A 22,342-nucleotide genomic window follows, 5' to 3' on the forward strand; every position below is an offset into this window, starting at 1 on the left:
AGAATTGACATGCTGTGGATATATACACAATCTGTACCTCGTCAATTTCTGCTTGGAATTATTATTTTTTGCTGAAGGGGTATTCCCATCTGAGACAATGAGGGCCTATCGCTAGAAGGTTCCAGAGGTGGGACCCGCACCTACACAGAGAACGGAGCAGGGAAAGTGGTGCCCGGAGGACGCCGGGTTTGGCCACCACCAAGTGCTGGATGGGAGGGCACCGCGATTGCGTGGCCACCGTTCCCATTCATTGCTAAGGGGCTGACGAAAATAGCCGAGCCAACAGTGCGGCTTTTGGGCCTCCGTTCTCAGTGTAGGTGGGACTCGCACCTATCAGACAATGGGGGCATATCCTAGTGATATGCCCCCCCATTGTCTGAGATGGGAAAACCCCTTTAAAATCTCACCCACTTTGCCGCTACTGTATTCTTTGGCTTTTCCCACAAGCAAATTCCGATGGAAAATCTGCAGCATGTCCGCTACGTGGGAGCCAAATAGGGATCACTGTGTAAAAGCCTCACGCCGAGCCTTCTCTATAAGTAACATGTGGATTCTTGTGGCAGGCATGCCATTGCGGGCTATTTATTAGGTACTGGTATACTGAATATAAATTCCAAGCAACAAGAGTGGACATGTCATGAAGAGTTTGCACAGAGCTACAATTGTGCCTTTCATTTTAGAGAAAATACATAGATATTAATAAAATCGTATTTTCAGAAATCCTCCCATAAGCAGTGGAAGCATTCGGCTGTTCAAACAACAGGCACAAAAACAGGACACAAGGACCTTTGACGCTCAGGTACCTAAGAAGAGGGCTGGACCACTTATATAGGTGCAGGATGGCTGGGATTGGTCACACAGGTCACATGTGCAAAAGCCTTAAATCACAGAAAGTGACACGTGCCGGCTCTTAAAGAGGACCTCTCGAGCCCGCAGTTGCTGAGGCTGTATAGGGCTGTGCACTCCGGCGGATCACTGCCGTAATCGATGTACGATGCCTCCATTGTTGTGATATTAAAACCTGGCAAGGATCCGCTGGACTGTGGATCTTATCGTCCAATTTCGCTTCTGAACTTGGATTATAAAATCCTGACTAGGATCCTAGCTAACAGACTGAACAAGGTGATAACATCCGTGATTCACGCTGACCAATCAGGTTTTATGCCAGGGAGATTCACCTCGGATAACATCAGGAGAGCGATTGCGCAGGTGGGCGTTGCAGAAAAAGAAAGGTGGGCTTTAGCCTCTCTAGGCACGGCTAAAGCTTTTGATTCCCTAGAGTGGCCCTTCTTAATAGCTGTACTGAGAAGCTTTGGCTTCGGTCCCAATTTTATTAGATGGATTAGTATACTCTATAATAATCCTTCTGCAAGTATCCAGCTCAATGGCTCATACTCTGAAAAGATCTCTTTACATAGGGGAACTAGGCAGGGATGCCCGCTCGCACCTCTTTTGTTCGCAATAGCGATAGAACACCTGGCAATAAGAATTAGACAGGATCCAGTATACACAGGGATGTCGGTAGGAGGCAGAGAGGATAGAATAGGACTGTATGCGGATGACCTGATCCTGTTTATGTCTGACCCGGAAGTGTCCCTTCCAAGAGCGATCGAGGTCATTGCGTCCTTCGGGCGATACTCGGGCCTACACATAAACTGGGGGAAGTCTGCCATCATGCCTCTATGGCAGTGCTTCTCAAATAGTGGGGCGCGCCCCCCAGGGGGGGCGCCAGGCTCCGTAAAGGGGGGCTCGTTCAGGGCCTGGAGCTGGGGGCCGGCAATAGCGGTGGGGCGGTGCGGTCACTGTACTATAGCCCCGCCCCACCGCTCCCTCCGGTATATTAATATAAAATGCAGGGCTTTTTTTCTGGCGGAACGCACCGGAACGGCGTTCCGCCACCTTTTGACATCGCAGCCTGCCATGCTCCAGCATCGCAGGCTGCGATGTATCAGCGGGGAGGGACTGGGAGGAGGAGCTGGGGGCCGGTGCGTTCACTGTGCCCCGGCCCCCAGCTCCAGTACAGTTATAGAATGTGTAAAATTAATAATGATTCTATTCATGAGGCCCCCTCTGTAGTAGAACATACAATATATCCATCCTACTCACAGGGCTGTTATCGTAATCCAGGGCGGCCGGGCAGACGAGCGGCAGTGTCACTGACTGACGTCACGTGCCTGCCCGGCATACTTTATGAATGAAGCAGGCGGCGCAGGCACGTGACGTCAGTCAGTGACGCTGCCGCTCGTCTGCCCGGCCGGCCTGGATTACGATAACAGCCCTGTGAGTAGGATGGATATATTGAATGTTCTACTACAGAGGGCGCCTCATGAATAGAATCATTATTAATTTTACACATTCTATAACTGTACTGGAACGGCAATAGGGGGGTCTGTGGATGGCACTGTTATGGGGTGGGGGGGGGGGGGTCTGTGGATGGCACTGTTATGGGCTGGGGGGGCACTGTGGATGGCACTGTTATGGGGTGGGGGGTCTGTGGATGGCACATATATAACAGTGCCAGCCACAGATCCCCCCCATAAGTGTCCGTCATCCACAGATCCCCCCATAAGTGTCCGTCATCCACAGATCCCCTCATAAGTGTCCGTCATCCACAGATCCCCCATAAGTGTGTGTCCGTCATCCACAGATCCCCCCCATAAGTGTCCGTCATCCACAGATCCCCCCATAAGTGTCCGTCATCCACAGATCCCCCCATAAGTGTCCGTCATCCACAGATCCCCCCATAAGTGTCCGTCATCCACAGATCCCCCCATAAGTGTGTGTCCGTCATCCACAGATCCCCCCCATAAGTGTCCGTCATCCACAGATCCCCCCCATAAGTGTCCGTCATCCACAGATCCCCCCATAAGTGTCCGTCATCCACAGATCCCCCCCATAAGTGTCCGTCATCCACAGATCCCCCCATAAGTGTCCGTCATCCACAGATCCCCCCATAAGTGTCCGTCATCCACAGATCCCCCCATAAGTGTGTGTCCGTCATCCACAGATCCCCCCATAAGTGTCCGTCATCCACAGATCCCCCCATAAGTGTCCGTCATCCACAGATCCCCCCATAAGTGTGTGTCCGTCATCCACAGATCCCCCCCATAAGTGTCCGTCATCCACAGATCCCCCCCATAAGTGTCCGTCATCCACAGATCCCCCCATAAGTGTCCGTCATCCACAGATCCCCCCCATAAGTGTCCGTCATCCACAGATCCCCCCATAAGTGTCCGTCATCCACAGATCCCCCCATAAGTGTCCGTCATCCACAGATCCCCCCATAAGTGTGTGTCCGTCATCCACAGATCCCCCCCATAAGTGTCCGTCATCCACAGATCCCCCCCATAAGTGTCCGTCATCCACAGATCCCCCCCATAAGTGTCCGTCATCCACAGATCCCCACCATAAGTGTCTGTCATCCACAGATCCCCCCATAAGTGTCCGTTATCCACAGATCCCCCCATAAGTGTCCGTCATCCACAGATCCCCCCCATAAGTGTCCGTCATCCACAGATCCCCACCATAAGTGTCTGTCATCCACAGATCCCCCCCATAAGTGTCCGTTATCCACAGATCCCCCCATAAGTGTCCGTCATCCACAGATCCCCTCATAAGTGTCCGTCATCCATAAGTGTCCGTCATCCACAAGCGGCGTCCCACGCGGCGTCGGTTGCCTAGCAACTCTACGGCTGGAGAGAGGGAGCCCCCGACAAATGATACTATTTACAGTCTCGCGGGGGGCGCGAAATGTTTTCTTCTTCCCAGGGGGGGGGGCATGACAGAAAATAATTGAGAAGCACTGCTCTATGGGAACATGACTGGCCGAATTGCCATCACAATTTACCTGTAGTTGATAGGTTCAAATATCTTGGGGTAGTGATCACTAAGTTACCACAGCTCTCCTATACCTTGAATAGTGAGCCCCTAGAAACAATGTTTCAAGATAAAATGAAAACGTGGGAGTCCCTTCCTCTGTCAGTTATGGGTAGACTAAACCTGGTGAAAATGGTTCTGTTACCCAAGGGTTTATATCTGTTGTCTCATGCCTGCACCCCGATTCCCCAAGGATTCTTTAAATGCATTCACGCTTTGATCACTGCCTTTGTCTGGGGTAAGGCCAGAAGGAAGCTCTCACTCCCGGTTCTTCAAAGGTCAAAACTGCAAGGGGGTGCCGCCCTTCCTGACTTTTTTCTATACTTCATAGCTAGTCAGATAAGATTTTTGAGGTGCTGGGTTACTGAGGCTCCAAGGCCCAATGCGGAATCTTACTTGCACGAGCATCTGCAGGTTTCCACATTATGGCCCGTACTAGAAGGCTCGGGACATTTACAAAAGTGCACTCTTCCAATTCACAAACTAGCCCACCAGATATGGCAGGCGTCCAAGTTGAGTACGTATAAAGATCTACCTAGTGAGATCCCCATTTGGGATAACTGCATGTTCCCCCATTTATCAAGGTTAGAAGGGGTATCGGAGTGGAGGATATACGGGATTCAAGTATTGGGGGATATATATGAGGGAGGCCAGCTGATCACATTCTCTCAAATCCAAGACAAATTTTTGGTGCCGAGTACCCTTTTTTATAGGTACCTTCAGCTGCGTCATGCACTTCAAGCCCAATTTCGAGGTGGAAATAGAAGCATATCTAAGTACCCTATCATTGGGATTCTGAGATCTCAAGGCCCTAGAGGGATAGTATCAGTTCTTTACACCCATTTGCTCGATCGCCGTATGCTGGTAACCCCGTTGGCTGTCGAGAGCAGGTGGAAAATGCTCATACCCTCCTTGACTTCTGAGGAGTGGGAAGAGGCTCTGATAGCTCCAACTAGAGTGTCCCCCTCTATTAACAACAGAATGATTCCGCTCTTTATTCTACACTACAGCTATCTAACTCCCACTAGACTTCACAAGATGGGCAGGATTGATCACTCCAGGTGTCACAGATGCAGTGCGGAGGGCGCCAACTTTTGGCATATGATATGGGACTGCCCAACTATTCATCAGTACTGGGTATCGGTATTGGAGATTCTCAAGGCCCTGGTACCTCCGACATTGCAACTGTTCCCCAAGATGTGCATCCTGGGCATAGTGGATGAAGAGTCTTGGTCACATTACCACAGAATTTTCTTAGAAAGAACACTGTTTATGGCCAGAAAGGCGATCGCCCTGCGATGGATGGGAGATACTCCCCCCACAAAGGGACAATGGCTCTCTTTAGTGAATAGTGCGGTTTCCATGGAGAACATAGTCTATAAACATAGAGGATGCCCGCAAAAATTAGATAGGGTCTGGGGTGATTGGTGTTCATCTCCACTTACTATGCATGATTTGCGCCTGCACTCGACGGCTGGCGACCCTTAGGAGTCCTTTTGACACACGAGGTGGGGTTTGATGGGTAGTCCTGCGTAAACTACTCACACTTAAATGATCATTTGAGTATGTCACGTACCTGTATAGTTATGTTCTATAAATGCATCACCTGTACAACTATTATGTAAATCATACATATGTGACTCCAGCTGCATGTTATCGTGCTTCTAATAAGCATTGTATCTGCATTTCTGAATGGCCCCTGCGTGGGTCACTGTGATATCTTGTGTGCCATACTTGTCTTATATTCCTTTAATAAAACGAGTAAAAAAAAAAAAAAAAGAGGACCTCTCATCTGTTTAACCCTAGTCTAATTATGGTCTTACCTTATAGGGCGGCCCCCACTAATGTCATCGCACTTTTTTTCCCCCAAAGAACCCTGTTATCCCCCGTTGATTTTGGTGCCCTATATTCTAATTAGCCGACTTGGTTATACTAGGCAGAGACTGGAGCGGTTCTCTTCTCCCTGGCTGTGAGAGCATCCAATCAGAGCGCACCGCACATAGCCAGGGAGGAGCTCATTCATTATTATATATTCGAATAAGGCGGCGAAATCAACGGGTGGACAACAGCGGACGAACGAGGGGGTCTTTGAAAAAAAAAGAAAGTGCGATGACATTAGTGGGGGCTGCCCTATAAGGTAAGACCCTAATTAGACTAGGGCTAAACAGATGAAAGGTCCTCTTTAATGAGTTGCTACAGGGAACAGGCTGGAAGGCATGCTGCGTCCAGGGCTAGAAGGAAACCGTGAAGCAGATTCCAGGAAGCATGGTGTCTGTAAGGACAGACCCCTGGATCGCAGCAGTGAATGGGAAGACACCGGCAGCTGATCACCGCCGCTACCTGCCCCACAATGCTGCCAGACGTGGACAATGACAGAGGCAGCCAGGGAGGACAGTGCTGCCGGGCACCGCGGTGGTCAGTAAGGGAACATTGGCGGTCAGCAGCCGCCGTTAAACAAACATAGTGAGGTCACTGCATTCAGTACCGGCAGATTCCACAGAAGGGAGATGTGCCTGCTGTGAGAGAAATGCATCTAGCTGTGCAAGTAAACACGTGGAATAATATGGCTGAGGAAGACATTAAGGAAGCCCAAAAAAGACCTGTTCCTTCATAATTATGATTGTATAAAGAAGCATAGCCATTATGCAACCTCTTTTTGAAAACTCAGGTACACAGCATTTTAGCCCTCTGCTGAGCAAAAGTATACTGCAGCAGATCCATTCACTTCAATAAAACAAATGTTCATCTTTGGATTCAATTTGACAAGTTTGCTGTTCATTTACAAAATTTCTGGCAGCATTTTTGCTGGATGGAACAGCTTGGTAGAAAATGCTACTCTATCCACAAAAAAATAAAATAAAAAAAGGAAATGAATGCAAAGTAGGTCAACAGAGTCCAAAGATGAATGCTTTGCACTCTGTTTGCCTCACTGAAGTGAATGGATGTGTCACGGTATAAATCTGAAATGTATACCCCAGACTGAAAGCCCAGCGTAGAGTTATATGCAGTGTGAACCCAGTCTTAGTAAGAAAGGATCTATGATCATCCCTCATTGTTTAGCCATATACCTTCTCAAGGCTGATGGTTTTTCTTCATCGGGACAGACTCTTTGTCCACTTAATACAGAAGACGCTCTGCGTAACTCTGTACGTGATGGTGTGTGTCCGGCACTGGTCCGGCGGGCTACGTCATTCAGGTTGCTGAAGGAGCGCTCTGTTGGTTGATGCGCCTGAGGTGTAGACGTTAATGGATGGTTTTGGTGACCACCTGGGTGCTGTTCCAGCCTGTGAAGGGGTTGGTCAGGCAGACTGACAGTCTGCAAATGGTCCTCATGATCCCGTGACTTAACAGATGTGATAGGATCTAACGGTCTTGTATCTTGCCTGGCTTCCTGTGGTCTGACCGATGTTGAGTGAATTGCAGGTCTTCCTTTTTGTGCGACATCCTGTGATCTAACTGGATCTGAGCGTCCCTGAGTATTGACATCCTGGGGGTGGTTATGTGGTTTAGCATTCTGAGGAAGCTGCTGGGGCCACTCTTCTTGCTCTAATCCAAGAGCTTCAGGAAGAGACTTGAAGCTACTGTATCTGTTAAATAAAAAAAAAAGTGGGTATTACTTCTGGTAGAAGACGGTGGATGCGATCGCAGTACTGGAGGTAATCATCTCTGCAAGATGATGACGGCAGTATTGTTTCAAATAGTGCCTTATATGTTCGAATTAGGACATACCAACAAAATTGTCCAGCGTCTCACCACTGTTAACGTATGCATTGGAAGCTCCATCAGTCTAAGTAGCAGTTTGTGTTGTTTTCTGCAGGAAGAATATGCAGGCAGCACTATTTCTTCCTGTCACAATGACAGACACCACCGCAGAACCTTACAGACCCCATTGTAATTCAGTGGGGCCGTCAGATGCTAGCAAGCGTTGTGCGAGGGATCCGCCACTATGTCTTGGCTTCCCATATAAAGAAACATAAAGGAACTCACGTAGATAGCAAGGTGCCGTAGTCTCGCTCCACCTGCTTGTGCTTGAAGAGTAGAGGCTGAGGTAGATATTCTGCTGGATCTTCCTTACTTAATGTCTCAGCATCTGCTTTAGACATTCCAGGGGGCTCTGGAGATGAGATCTGAAAGGACAGCAGTTTGAGAAGTCTTGGATGATGGTATCAGTGAGCAGCGTACTGCACAGAAAGTATTAGATTCTAAATAGGTTTATTATTAAATGATGCATAATTAATATATAATATGAAAAATATATATGTTTTCATTCCCTCACCTGAGGGTATGGGGTTTGAAGGGCTGGCATAGGCACTGAGGCTGATGGAACTGGAGCACCTCCTAAATGATGAGCTGTAAGGTTGTCTTCCAAGTTATTTTCTGATTGTGAAGAGTTTTCTACTCGTTCCTGTATCTCTTCCAGTTGGACGCCCAGTTGGAATATGGCTTCTTCGAGTTCCCTGTAAAATACAATATTCAGATTATACATCACAAAGCATCACCTTGGTTACAAAGAGGTGAATGACAGCAGATGTTACTGATACATGATTATGTGGAACTGGATTTATAATCTTTATAATCGACATATTAAAAAATACCTCGGGTGCACCTCAATTCAAAAAGGGATTTTAAGGGAACCTGTCACTATGAAAATGCTGTCCAATCTCCTAGCATCATGAGTCTAAGGCCCCTTTCACACGGGCGAGTATTCCGCGCGGATGCGATGCGTGAGTTGAACGCATTGCACCCGCACTGAATCCTGACCCATCACTTGTGCGTTGCGTGAAAATCGCAGCATGCTCCTCTTTGTGCGTTTTTCAAGTAACGCAGGCCCCACAGAAATGAATGGTGTGAAAATAACATGGTTATAAGGGAAAATAATAGCATTCTGAATACAGAATGCATAGTAAAATAGCGCTGGAGGGGTTAAAAAAATAATAATAATAATTTAACTCACCTTAATCCACTTGTTCGCGCAGCCGGCATCTCTTCTGTCTTTATCTGTGAGCAATAGGACCTTTGACAATGGTAATGGATCATGTGATGGACCATGTGATGAACGCAGTGACATCATCAAAGGTCCTATTCCTCACAGATGAAGACAGAAGAGATGCCGGCTGCGCGAACAAGTGGATTAAGGTGAGTTAAATTATTATTATTATTTTTTAACCCCTCCAGCCCTATTGTACTATGCATTCTGCATTCAGAATGCTATTATTTTCCCTTATAACCATGTTATAAGGGGAAATAATACAATCTACACTACAACTAACCCAAACCTGAACTTCTGTAAAGAAGTTCGGGTCTGGGTACCACAGTCGGTTTTTTTATCACGCGCGTGCAAAACACATTGCACCCGCGCGATAAAAACTGAACATCGGAACGCAATCGCAGTCAAAACTGACTGCAATTGCGTTCCTACTCGCGCAGGTTTGCCGCAATGCACCGGGACGCATCCGGACCTAATCCGGACAGGCCCGTGTGAAAGAGACCTAACAGAATGAGCAGAGTAGATTAAGATATAGGGGGTAATTTATTAATACCGTCGTTTTAGACCTATAGCTGGCGGTGGATCCGCTGAAGTCATGAAGAGGCGCAGGCCTGTACATAACTTTGGCGTATCCAGCACCAGTCTAAATGTAAGCCAGCTTCCTTCCAAATGGAGACCGGCAAATCCCAAACTGACTCAATGAGGGGCATTTATCAAGACTGAAGTTCCCAAACGCCAGTCTTGATCCCTGTACGCTGGAGTGACATGTGCCTTTATTTATTAATTTTTAGCAAATTAATCCCATTTCTGGCAGCCTGTGCGCCAGAAACTGAAGTCTACGCTAGAAAGGGGATGGCAGAGACTTCAGCTATAACTTCTGCCAGTTTCTGGCATAAGTTCTAGTAAATCATGTGGGCCGTATAAATCTCCATCCACACCTTGTCACCACCTTAGAAAAGTGGCGAGAACCTCTAAGAGTCGTAAAATATGGCATGTGCCATAATTTGCAACTTTTTCATGCCACTGTTGTGTGATAAATACCTTGTGCCCCATCTAGGTAAAGGTAGTTTTGATTGAAGCAATGATGTGGCAGAAAAGGAAAACCTGCACAGAGCCTTACGCTGGTAGTAATATTCATATTTTGCATTTACCTTTGTGGATCTAGCTCGCCAGTCAGGTTCCCAGAACCAGTACGTTGCTGTTCTTGAGCCTTTAAATATCTTCTTTCCAGCACATCCAGGGAACCACACAATTCCTGCACTGCCTGGAATGGTATCATAGTTCAGAAAATTAAGATTTTATTTCATTATTCTAAGTTTTATAAAATCAAGAAGAGTCAATTCATAAGGGTTCTGTAGTTTCCACATGTAATGATGAAATAAATGAACACAGGGGCGGACTGGGCACCATGTTGTAGGTGGGTCCAAATTCACAGAAGGTGGGGCAACACAAGTGGGTAGGGATAACGCATGTAGGTAGAGGCAGCAATACCATAATGCAGAACAATATACCACCCCAGCACAACCAAATACCACACTGCAGCACAAAATGCTGCCACCTGTGCCACAGTCTTCAACTGTATCGCTGTCCTGAGGACAGAAATACAGTTAAATTCAGAAGGGCACCTGCGGCCACTGGCCAGGTGCATAGGAGAGAATCAGATCGTTATGTACTCAGCCGGTGGCCATGAAGAGAGCTTGGGTGGTCCCACCAAGGCATAGGCCCACCGGGAAAGTTCCCTGTAGGGTCTATGGCCAGTCCGCCCCTGAATGAACACAACATGCAGAAGTTCTACACTATGGACACATGTGGTCCCTGAGCTAAGGTCTTGCGGATCGCAATGAACTGAAGATTATATTAGTAATGTACAGTGCATGTAAAGGTTGTGGCTCTGTAAGAAGTCATTTCTAGTAGTAAAATAATTCTTTTGTGCAGATGTAGTAGTATGTTCCTTCAGATCGCTTGGAAACAGAAATGTTACCTGCCGCTGTTCTTCAGGAGTCAGGTTCTCGCTGCGCAGCAATTCTTCAAAAAGTTCGACCTGTCAGATTAGTGCATATGAGTTACCATTTGTAGTTTAAAGTGCCCACTCTACGATGGCCCACTCAGTGATATGTATAAAATATAACATCCATATTAGCTCATTAGAAATGCCTTATTAGAGTTACATTACACTTCTAGCCACTGTAATCCCAGTCCCTGAGATGACTTCCGTTATATTACTATATGTAAATGTGACTTTAAAGGGCATCTGTCAGCAGATTCGTACCTATGTCACTGGCTTACCTGTTGCATGTGCACTTGGCAGCTGAAGGCATCTGTGTTGGTCCCATGTTCATATGTGCCTGCATTGCTGAGAAAAATTGTGTTTTATTATATGCAAATGAACCTCTAGGAGCAACGGGGAAGTTGCTGTTACACCTACAAGCTCTGCTCTCTCTGCAACTGCTGCACCCTCTGTACTTTGATTGACAAGTGTTATGATGTTTTCACTGTCTGGCCCTGTCAGTCAAAATCGAGAGGGTGCGGCAGCTGCAGAGAAAGCAGACCCTCTAGGTGTAATGGTAACGCCCCCATTGCTCCTAGAAGCTCATTTACATACATTAAAACATAATTTTTCTCAGCAATGTGGGGACATATGAACATGGGACCAACACAGATGCCTTCAGCTTCCAAGCGCACATGCAACAGGTCAGCCAGTGTCATAGGTACAAAACTGCTGACAGATGCTCTTTAAGAGAAGTGCTACATAAAGCCACACAAATGACTGCAGTCAAATACTGTAAAGTAATGAATGTGACACCAACCTCTTGGTGAAGGGTCTCTAAGTGTGACATCAGAGTGGAGGCAACGTCTTCAGGTGGATGAAGAGAGGAGGAACCTGAGGGTTCTGGTAAGGTATAGACTGGGGGTGTCACAGAGGGTTTCCGATGCTCAGAGGAACCTACATCAAAACACAGATCCAAGATTACCCTTAAGTTTCCTTGACTTTACTGGAAACTACACCCGAAAGATCAAACATCTGATATGATATCAGTTGCTTTATGTATGTTCGCTATTGTCCATCAAGAATGTGAAAAACTTTTTTACACATTACTTATATGATAAAAGATGACCACTTCAAGTTAGAGGCTCCAAGCCTGAGCCTGTCCTCCTAAATCTGGCTGTACTTTTCAGATAGCTTTCAGCCAAGCATGCGTGTATTCTGAATGGGGAGAGGGGAATAACCGGACACCCCTGGCAGCGGCTTATCTCCTAGATAGCAAAGGGATCAGCATGTTAAAATCCAACAGCCTGATTCTTCTCTCCCCCAATGGCAGAGAGTCGGGGGGCTCCCATATACATTACATAGATAGGTTCAGCCAACATACATCTGTCTCAGCTTCACCTCTGGGACCAGTATCTATCTCTAGAATGCGCACCCTCCCAACCCTGTTTCGACTACATGCCGGGGCCAGAGGTGGATGATACTAGCGAAACCTCCGAGAAGGTCTGCTGAGCTTGTGTCACAGACCTGGGCAATTGTAAGCCCATTGACTCCCATTTTTTGCATACAGTTACATTGAAAAGTGCAGTTAACAGACATGGCTATACCAAAGTATACCAGCCAAATGTATGCCAAAAGGACACTTATCGGCACACATTTGGCTAATGGCAGACTAAAGACAGGCATATACGAGAATTTCCAGCATATCTGCTATATGCAGAATCCAGACATAGGGTTAACGTAACCTAAATACAACATTCATCATATGAAATATCTGTCACTATCCAGAGAATAATCCACAGCTTTGGGATCCCGAGAATGGACTGCACTCCTGATCTGATCCTGGAAGCTGGTCAGCGCATTTGCTCAGGAAGGGTCCTGGATAAACCTATGATACACTGACCTACATATTGCAATGCAAATGTTCTCTGTCTGAGCTGTGACTAATCTAAGTATGTATAATCAGGAAGAGGAAGTTGAGCAAAAAAGTTAGTAGAGATTTGGAGATGTGAAACAGGTGGCTAAATGTATAAAACAAGCGACAAGCGTCTCATATTAGGGAAGACTCCGAATTTTCGGTGCAGTTGTTTTGAGCCAAAGCCAGTGAATCCATCAGGAAGAAAACATATAAATCCTTCCTCCTCTCTTTACAACACACCCAAAAAGGCCCCTTTCACATGAGCGGTACAGAATGTGTCTGGGTCGGTTCAGTGAAAAGACTGAGAGTTTTGCATGCAAGTTCAATGAGTTTTTCCGTTTTTTTTTTTTCCCGGACAGGTTTTATCCGTGAACAAAAGAATAACTCTCAACATCTCCTAGGAACCATTAGTGAAAAACGCATTGCATCTAAATGCCTTCTATTTTTCACGCAGACCCATTCATTTCTATGGAGCCAGAGCTGCGTGAAAAATGAACAATAGAGAACGTGCTGCGATTTTCCCTAAAACGCAAAGATGATGCGTGAAAAACTAGGCTAATGTGCACATACCGATTGAGGCTACTTTTTACACTAGCGTTTTTTGCGGATCCGTCATGGGTCTGCAAAAACGCTTCCGTTACAATAATACAACCGCATGCATCCGTCATGAATGGATCAGCCAAGACAGATTCGTCATGAACTCCATTGAAAGTCAATGGGGGACGGATCCGTTTTCTATTGTGTCAGAGAAAACAGATCCGTCCCCATTGCCTTACATTGTGTGTCAGGACGGATCCGTCTCGCTCCGCATCCCAGGTCGGACAGCAAAATGTTGTATTATGTCTTCTATAGCTATGACGGATCCGTCTTGAACACCATTGAAAGTCAATGGGAGACGGATCCGTTTTCAATTGTGGCAGATTGTGGCAGAGAAAACGGATCCGTCCCCATTGACTTACATTGGATCCGTTTGGCTCCGCTTCGCTGCAGGCAATGTTTTGGTGTCCTCCTCCAGAGCGGAGTGGTGACTGAACGGAGGCAAACTGATGCATTCTGAGCGGATCCTTTTCCATTCAGAATGCATTAGGGCAAAACTGATCTGTTTTGGACCGCTTTTGAGAGCCCCGAATGGATCTCACAAACGGAAAGCTAAAACGCGAGTGTGAAAGTAGCCTGAAATGAATGGGTCAAGATTCAGTCCAGATGATGTCCATTAACAAAACGGATCACATCTGGATGGAAAAGTAAAAGCATAAAGTATAAAATTTGCCAAATAAGATCCAATCCAGTAATGAAAGTAATCATATATATTTATATTCACAGGATGGGTCATCAATATTAGGGCTCATTCATGCGACCATGGTTTGGTTCCGCATCCGAGCCGCATTTTTTGCGACTCGGATGTGGACCCATTCACTTCAATGGGGCCGCAAAAGATGCGGACAGCACTCCATGTGCTGTCCGCATCCTAGCTCTATTCTGTGGCCCCAAAAAAATTATGAGTCACGTCCTATTCTTGTCCGTGTTGCGGACAAGAATAGGCATTTCTATAAAGGGCAGTCCGTTGCGCAAATTACGGAAGGCAAACAGTCAGTGTTTTGCGGATCAGCAATTTGCGGACTGCAAAATACGTCACGTTCGTGTGAACAAGCCCTTAGGCCTCTTTCACACGGGCGCTGCGGGAAAAGGTACGGGTGCGTTGCAATTTTTCAGCGCGAGTGCAAAACATTGTAATGCGTTTTGCACTCGCGTGAGAAAAATCGCGCATGTTTGGTACCTAAACCCAAACTTCTTCACAGAAGTTCGGGCTTGGGATCGGTGTTCTGTAGATTGTATTATTTTCCCTTATAACATGGTTATAAGGGAAAATAATAGCATTCTGAATACAGAATGCATAGTAAACTAGCGCTGGAGGGGTTAAAAAAAATAAATAAATAATTAAACTCACCTTAATCCACTTGCTCGCGCAGCCGGCATCTCTTCTGTCTTCTTTTTTGCTGTGTGCAGGAAAAGGACCTGTGGTGACGTCACTCCGGTCATTACATGGTCCATCACATGACCCATCACCATGGTAAAAGATCATATGACGGACCATGTGATGACCGGAGTGACGTCACCACAGGTCCTTTTCCTGCACACAGCAAAAAAAGAAGACAGAAGAGAAGCCGGGCTGCGCGCACTTGCGGGTGCTTGCAATTTTCACGCAACCCCATTCATTTCTATGGGGCCTGCGTTACGTGAAAAACGCACAAAGAGGAGCATGCTGCGATTTTCACGCAACGCACAAGTGATGCGTGAAAATCACTGCTCGTGTGCACAGCCCCATAGAAATGAATGGGTCAGGATTCAGTGCGGGTGCAATGCGTTCAACTCACGCATCGCATCCGTGCGGAATACTCGCCCGTGTGAAAGGGGCCTTAGACTGTCAGGGTCCTGACGCCCAGCACTTCCTTCCAGATCAACTGTTCAGGAGTAGCTCTGGAACTACACAGCTCAGTCATTAGTGTGTAGTGGATGGGCAGGGTACTGCAGCACTGCTCCCATTCACTTCAGTGGGAGTAGTCCTGTGTAGTGTTGAGTGAACTTCTGTTTTAAGTTCGGCGTCTAAAGTTCGGCATCCGGTTAGCGGAGAATCCCGATATGGATTCCGAATTCCGTTGTAGTCCGTGGTAGCGGAATCAATAATCGGCCATTATTGATTCCGCTACCACGGACCACAACGGAATTCGGCATCCATATCGGGATTCTCCGCTAACCGGAAGCCGAACTTTAGACGCCGAATTTAAAACAGAAGTTCGCTCAACACTAGTCCTGTGGTATCCAGGTCCATCCACTACACAGTGGACGGAGCTGTGGATTTCAAAACTGCACCATGAGTGAATTTCTGAATGGATGCCGCGCACATTTTTCTGCAGCACGTGGATGAGATTTGTTAAAAACCCTGTAATACGCTGCAGATGTTCTGCCCACAAAATCCAGACAGAAAATCCGCAGCTAGCATACCCGCCCTGTGTGAAGATACTGTAAAATCCTTTTACTAACCTAAGTCCACTTCAGTTGCCCCATGATGATCATTTACTGAGCTGAAAGTTGCAGCTTGAGCGTGTGGTATGGAAAACTCCATAACTTTTGTGCCCTGGGTGACTGTTCCCATCTCAATACTGTGACTTGGTTGCGGTGGGTCCGAGTAGAGATGTACCTGAAAAACAAACAGTACGTTTTAGGGTCCATTCAGACGTCAGCATTTTTTTTTCCAGATTTTCATTCTGTTTTTTACCAATTGTACATCCGCATCCATTCCGTTTTTCAGCAATTTTTTTTTCTTTTTTTCTTTCTATTTCCTGGAAATGGATCCGCAATTGCAGATGACATACGGATGACATATTGATGCATTCTGCATGTTATCTGCATTTTTGCGGACCCATTGACTAAAATGGGACCACGGACCAAATTTTGCGGACAATAGTAGGACAAGCTCTATTTTTCTTGCGGATCCACATAACAGAACGGAACAACGGATGCAGACAGCACACTGAGTGCTGTCTGCATTTTTTGTGGGGCCACAGAAATGAATGGGTCCGCATTCCGTTCAGCAAATTTGCAGAACGTATGCGGATTACAAAATACTGACGTGTGAATGGACCCTTAGTTTTCCTCACTGAAGTGATTGTAAACTGGCAGTGCCATTTTCATGTAAAATATTAGTAAGTTGATTCTAACCCTTTACATTATGGCACTATGTGCGTAGCAAGCCCTTGAGGAGCCGAAACAGAAGATGGGAGTGGTAGTGGCTCTGACTATAGGATGTGTTTTCCCTCAGGCTGTCGCTCCCTAGGGCCAGTGCAGCGTAAGGAGTGTGCACCCTTTCTTCCCTCGGGGCACTCCCTGCAGTTGGGGCTCCTGCTTGATGGTAGTTTGGGGTGCCCTTGATGTTGTTGTTTGTATGGGTTCTTGGCAGGAGGTGTAGTAGTGCAATGGCCAGTGTATAGTGTGGTAGGAGTCAGAAAACTAGGCCAGAGTAAAGAATAAACGTCTCTTTTTACTTGAGTGCAAAATAGGAGTTATAGTACATGCAACAACAATCTGTACACAGTGAAAATCATTTTCCCAGATGGCGACGTATGGAGGCTGCCACAGTGGCAAATAATGGTACTCTTGGTATGCTATCTTGCTAAAGTCTCTCTATCTAGAATCATTGGCTGGTAACTGTAATCTGGAAATTGTGGTTGTAGTGTCCACTGCAGTATACAGGCTTTAGAGGCACGTCTGGCCAGTACGTGGTTAAGTGTGATGGGTGTCTTAACTGCAATCCCTCAAAAGCAGAAAAATCTGGTTATCTGTAGTCGCAGGTTACCTTACATACTCTAATGTAATGTAGATTCTGAGCTCTTTCCTTTCCTTCTTTCTTTAGCAGAAACAGTATCTTTCACAGAGATCGGTTAGTCTCTGCATCCTGAGGCCTAAGCAGAAGGAGCACAAGACTTACTTCCTCCCTCCTCACTCACTATACTAGAACACCCCATCCAGACAGGAAGTCGGACCAGCCCACTCCTGCCAAGAGGGGAGGAACAGGGTGGTTAACTATGTCCCTGCCAGCCAACCATACCGGGTCATGCTGGGTGTACATAACATTAGATAACAATAGGAACAAACCATTTGCAGATGCCCCCTGTACTGGGGTACTCCACATGTACAGAACTGATTTCATGAAAAAGATCACTTTCCAACATAAACTAGTGACAGATCCTCTTAGCAAAATGCTGGATCACTACATGCCGAACGAGTCCCCATATTCATTCCCCGGCCACCTGCTGCCGATTCATATGGGGGAAAAAACTGTCAATCAGAGGCAGGTGGGCGGGAGAGCCATGAGCGCATAAATATGAGGATTCATTGTCATGCGCTGGAACTGTTAGAACCTAGCAGCAAAAAACTGCTGACAGATTCCCTTTAAAACATTTCACATAGCCTCGGGTGTTTACCACTTACGAGCATGTGCTATATTTCTTACTTTAGCTCCCAGTCTCAGGCGGTCAATGGTATTTTCAGCTTCGGCGTACTTAGTGAGCAGCTTGTGGTAATCCTCCTTTTAAGAAGTAAGAGAAACGGGAAGGTGATTAAGTATTAAGGGTAATAGACAATTAAAAATAGATACAAAATCTAAAAGGCAACGGAGGAGTACGGAGGAAATGGAGCAGAGACATACTAAATTGTATAAATCTTACTTTTCCGAATGCATCTCTTTTATTTCATTCCCATATAATGCTCATAAAATATTATCAATAAAAAACAAATACCCAGTGATTCTCTTCTGATATACTGAAGGGTGACTTTACCCAAAAGACCTAGATCCTCATTTATCGAAATAGTGTAACATAAGAATTGGCCTTGTTTCCCATAGGAAGTGCATCTGTCAGCAGTTTTGTACCCATGACACTGGCTGACCTGTTACATGTGCACTTGGCAGCTGAAGACATCTGTGTTGGTCCCATGTTCATATGTGCCCGCATTGCTGAAAAAAAATGATGTTTTAATATATGCAAATGAGCCTCTAGGAGCAACGGGGGCGTTGTCATTACACCTAGAGGCTTTGCTCTCTCTGCAACTGCCGCGTCCTCTGCACATTGATTGACAAGGCCAGACAGGGAAAATATCATAACGCCTGACCCTGTCAATCTAAGTGCAGAGGGCACAGCAGTTGCAGAGAGAGCAGAACCTCTAGGAGTAATGGGAACGCCCCCGTTGCTCCTAGAGGCTCATTTGCATGGAAACAGGGGAAGCGGCTGGTACGGGGCCCAAACTCAGGAAGGGCCTGGGTGCAGGACAATTAGATTTATTTTCAGGGCCAGGAAGCGGTGAGTAATACCAGTGCTAGGAGCACTATACTCATGTCTTCTTCTCTAGGCGCCTGTGCTACACTAAGTCCTGGCAGCGCACAGCTTCAGGGCAGGACATAGTGTGTGTGTAGGCGTGCGCTACAACCTGACGCTGTGCAATGTCAGGTCACAGTGTAGTGTGTGCACAAAGAGCGGAAGCCGCCCACAGGAGGAGAAGAGAGGTAAGGGTTTTTTGGCCCGGTCTGAGATCTGCAGGGGTGGAGTCCGTTGAAAAATTTGCTGTGGGGCCCAATCAGTTCTAGTTACGTCACTGAAAAGGACATTGCACAGGCTAATGCCTTATGTGCACGCAGAGCCTGGTACACGGAGCCTGTAAGGCCACACACCCCTGTAATAAGGCATCCATGCCACATCATTTCATAAGGAATCCACCAGAAAATAAAATCAGTATAAAATCAGAGACATATGGCGGTACTGTAGGTCTCCAGAGAACTGCTGCTTTTTATGGCGCTGTATAAAACATATCTATGGTAGATGCACAAGGCCCTATACTTTAGCTTTAAAGGGGTCCATTAGTATGGATGAGCGAACCCGAACTTTACAGGTTCAGGTGGTGTAGGAATTCCGTTATGGATTCCGTTATAATGGGATTCGTAGACGGAATGCAAAACAGAAGCGACATTCCGTTTTGATCCGTCATAATAGAAGTCTATGGCCAAACATAACGGATCCGTCCTGGTTTCCATTACGCAGGACGGAAAACAAAGTCCTGCATAACGGAAATCAGACGGATCCGTAAGGTTCAGTTCGCTCATCCCTACAGTATCACATTGCTGGGGGTTCATCACTGTCTGATTGTTTACTAGGCACAGTGCTGTACATTTGGCAGTGGCTGTGCCTGGTACTGCAGCTCAGTTCCATTTAAAGAGGACCTCTCACCACAAAATGCAATGCAATCTGAAAGTACCACACTACAGAGCAGGAGAAGCTGAGTGGATTGATATATATTTTGGTGGGAAAAGATTCAGTAAAACCTGTATTATATACATTCGTATCATTGCTTTGTAAACCTCCTGCGAACAGCTATAGGTACAGAAGGGAGGTGTTATCAGTGATTGATAGCATTGCATACAGAGATAGCTGTCAGTCACTGATAACACCTCCCTCCTGTACCTATAGCTGTTCGCAGGAGGTTTAAAAAGCAATGATATAAATGTATATAATACAGGTTTTACTGAATCTTTGCCCACAAAATTATATATCAATCTGCTCAGCTTCTCCTGCTCTACAACATGGTGCTTTCATGTTGCATTGCATTTTGTGGTGATGAGTCCTCTTCAAGTGAATAGGACTGAGTTGCAATACCAGGCACAGCCACTACAAAATGTGCAGCGCTGTGCCTAGTAAACAATTGAGTCAGCTGACGGTGGAGGTGGTGCAAGTTAGGCTACTTTCACACTCGCGTCATGGACGGATCGGTTCAGATAATACAGCCGTCTGCATCCGTTCAGAACGGATCAATTTGTATTATCTTTAACATAGCCAAGACGGATCCGTCTTGAACACCATTGAAAGTCAATGGGGGACGGATCCGTTTTCTATTGTGCCAGATTGTGTCAGTGAAAACGGATCCGTCCCCATTGACTTACTTTGTGTGTCAGGACGGATCCGTTTGGCTCAGGTTCATCAGACGGACACCAAAACGCTGCAAGCGGTGTTTTGGTGTCGGCCTCCAGAGCGGAATGGAGACTGAACTGATGCAAACTGATGCATTCTGAGCGGATACGTTCCCATTCAGAATGCATTAGAATGCAAACTGATCTGTTTTGGACCGCTTGTGAGAGCCCTGAACAGATCTCACAAACGGAAAGCCAAAACGCCAGTGTGAAAGTAGACTTAGACCCCCATCAATCTGAGACTGATGGCCTATCCTAAGTATATAATAAGGCTGTAAAATCATCTAAAAATATTAAAAAAATGAACTTGTATAGTACCGACCTGCAGCTGATGGACCAGCACAGTGGCTTGTTGCGGAGTCTTGAATTCTTGTGGTACAGCAGGCGGTACCACAGGTTCTTGAGCAGGCCTTTCTGTACTGCTAAGCAGAACCTCCCTCACTATCTCTGCTGGAGACTTGAAGATCACAGGAGCTCTTAGGTTTTGCTTTTCTTGTCTGCGAGGCTGAGGAGGACGATATCCCTCTTCATCACGGGGAAATCGGACTTTGGGCCCAACTTTGGAAAAATCAGGCAAGGGGTAGTTCAATTGTCCTCTTCCATACAGAGGTGTGGTTGAATGTTTGCCTCTCTTCACAGTGGAGGGGTCCACATGTTGTGTCCTGGTAGGTGCTGACATGGGCTTAGATCTTACGTTCCTGGCCTGTTTAGAGTCCCTAGTAAGTTTGGAGACATTTGTAGGGATTTGACCCGGGATGGCTTCTGGGATTCCCCCACTTTCTGTACATGAAGACTCTGGCAAAGTTTCATCTTCTATCCTAGGGGTAATGCTTAACCTACCGAAACGACTCATGAGTCTAGTGTCCCAAGTGCTGGGAACGGGAGGGGATGATGGAGATGGGGATTCGGCGATACCATGATCTTCCTGATCGTCTAGGCTTTCAGAATAATCCACCTCATCTTTAGGGTTTTCGTCCAAGTGCTCTTCTCTCAATGATGTTTGGTCATATTCTTCATACCTTCTATGTCCGGGACTTTCATCCAGAAGTTCTGACTGTGTTTGATTCCAATTATCATCTTCATCCCACGCTCCCAGCGAACTCCCTCGATCCACCTCATCTTCAGTCATATCCAATTGTTGGTCTCTGCTTGGGGGATGACGATCTAATGCAGATGGCAATGTAACTGATCTACTCGGGTTGTCCACTGAGCTGTACACCTCTGTAAGAACGAAAAAGACGCCATTTTGTTATGGTGGTCACAATCTATTCAATGCCAAATGACTATGTTTTAGGTAGAACTTATGCTTGGTTTGGCCATACATATTGGTCGCCATAAGAAATCTGATTACATGGTTCGGCAGACAAGGTACTCCAGGTTTCATTTCAGCTTAATATACTAATCTACAGGTCGAAACCAGCTGGCTGACCCATGCATCGGTCAATATCCCAACATTACAGTTATGGCTTCTGGCCATACCTGCATACCAAATAGACTGGAAATGTAGAATTGCTACTCTATTTCCTATGCACTTACATTAGACCCATCCCACAAAGACCCGACAGTCTTCGCCGGGTGGGTCTAGCACCTCCAGAAATAGGTTGCTCAGCCAAAGGTTCGCTTACCTGTATCGTGACTGACGATACCATCGCCATTCCTCAACGTTTCGGCTCTTTCCTCTGCCCCCCCAGACAAACTGAAATCTTCTTGCCAGCTAGGGACCCCAAATCTTTCATCTTCTGATGGGGTTCCTGCATCTTTATAAATCTCCATCATGCCCTCTTCATCAAAAGCCAGCACCTGCTCCTCATCTCCTTCTAGATCGCCTTGACTGTCCACCTCCAGCAGCTCTTCTTCGTCCATTCCAATGACTCCATTTTCATCCATGTACTGGGAAAAACGATTATCTTCCTCATCGCTGCTGTCGCTCGGCTGCTGTCGATTATGACTGTCCATGGTCAGGGGGAGTGAGACGGGCAGCTCACGTCCTCCACCATATCACCTGCTGGGACACAATTATCGAAAACACCATAAGCTGGAAGTAACTTCATCGAAGTGAGA

General features: G+C 46.4%; 1 protein-coding gene across 7 annotated transcripts in view; it reads right to left on the reverse strand.

Annotated features, from left to right (window-relative positions):
• AKNA (AT-hook transcription factor) overlaps positions 1-22,342 on the reverse strand; it is a 57,601-nt gene that overhangs the window by 26,338 nt on the left and 8,921 nt on the right. For 4 of the 7 annotated variants that reach the window (XM_040405179.1, XM_040405178.1, XM_040405177.1 and 1 more), the window contains exons 2-11: positions 21,907-22,286; positions 20,604-21,502; positions 17,780-17,854; positions 15,811-15,967; positions 11,671-11,807; positions 10,845-10,904; positions 10,015-10,127; positions 8,153-8,333; positions 7,864-8,003; positions 6,945-7,463 (exon numbers count right to left, since the gene is read on the reverse strand). In XM_040405179.1, the coding sequence (XP_040261113.1) occupies positions 6,945-7,463; positions 7,864-8,003; positions 8,153-8,333; positions 10,015-10,127; positions 10,845-10,904; positions 11,671-11,807; positions 15,811-15,967; positions 17,780-17,854; positions 20,604-21,502; positions 21,907-22,237 (2,612 nt within the window). In that variant the 5' untranslated portion in view covers positions 22,238-22,286. The remainder of the gene's footprint in view (positions 1-6,944; positions 7,464-7,863; positions 8,004-8,152; positions 8,334-10,014; positions 10,128-10,844; positions 10,905-11,670; positions 11,808-15,810; positions 15,968-17,779; positions 17,855-20,603; positions 21,503-21,906; positions 22,287-22,342) is intronic. The other 3 variants (XM_040405180.1, XM_040405175.1, XM_040405181.1) reach the window with 1 other exon arrangement.

Source organism: Bufo bufo, chromosome 8, assembly GCF_905171765.1.
Source record: "Bufo bufo chromosome 8, aBufBuf1.1, whole genome shotgun sequence".
NCBI classification, from domain to species: Eukaryota; Metazoa; Chordata; class Amphibia; order Anura; family Bufonidae; genus Bufo; species Bufo bufo.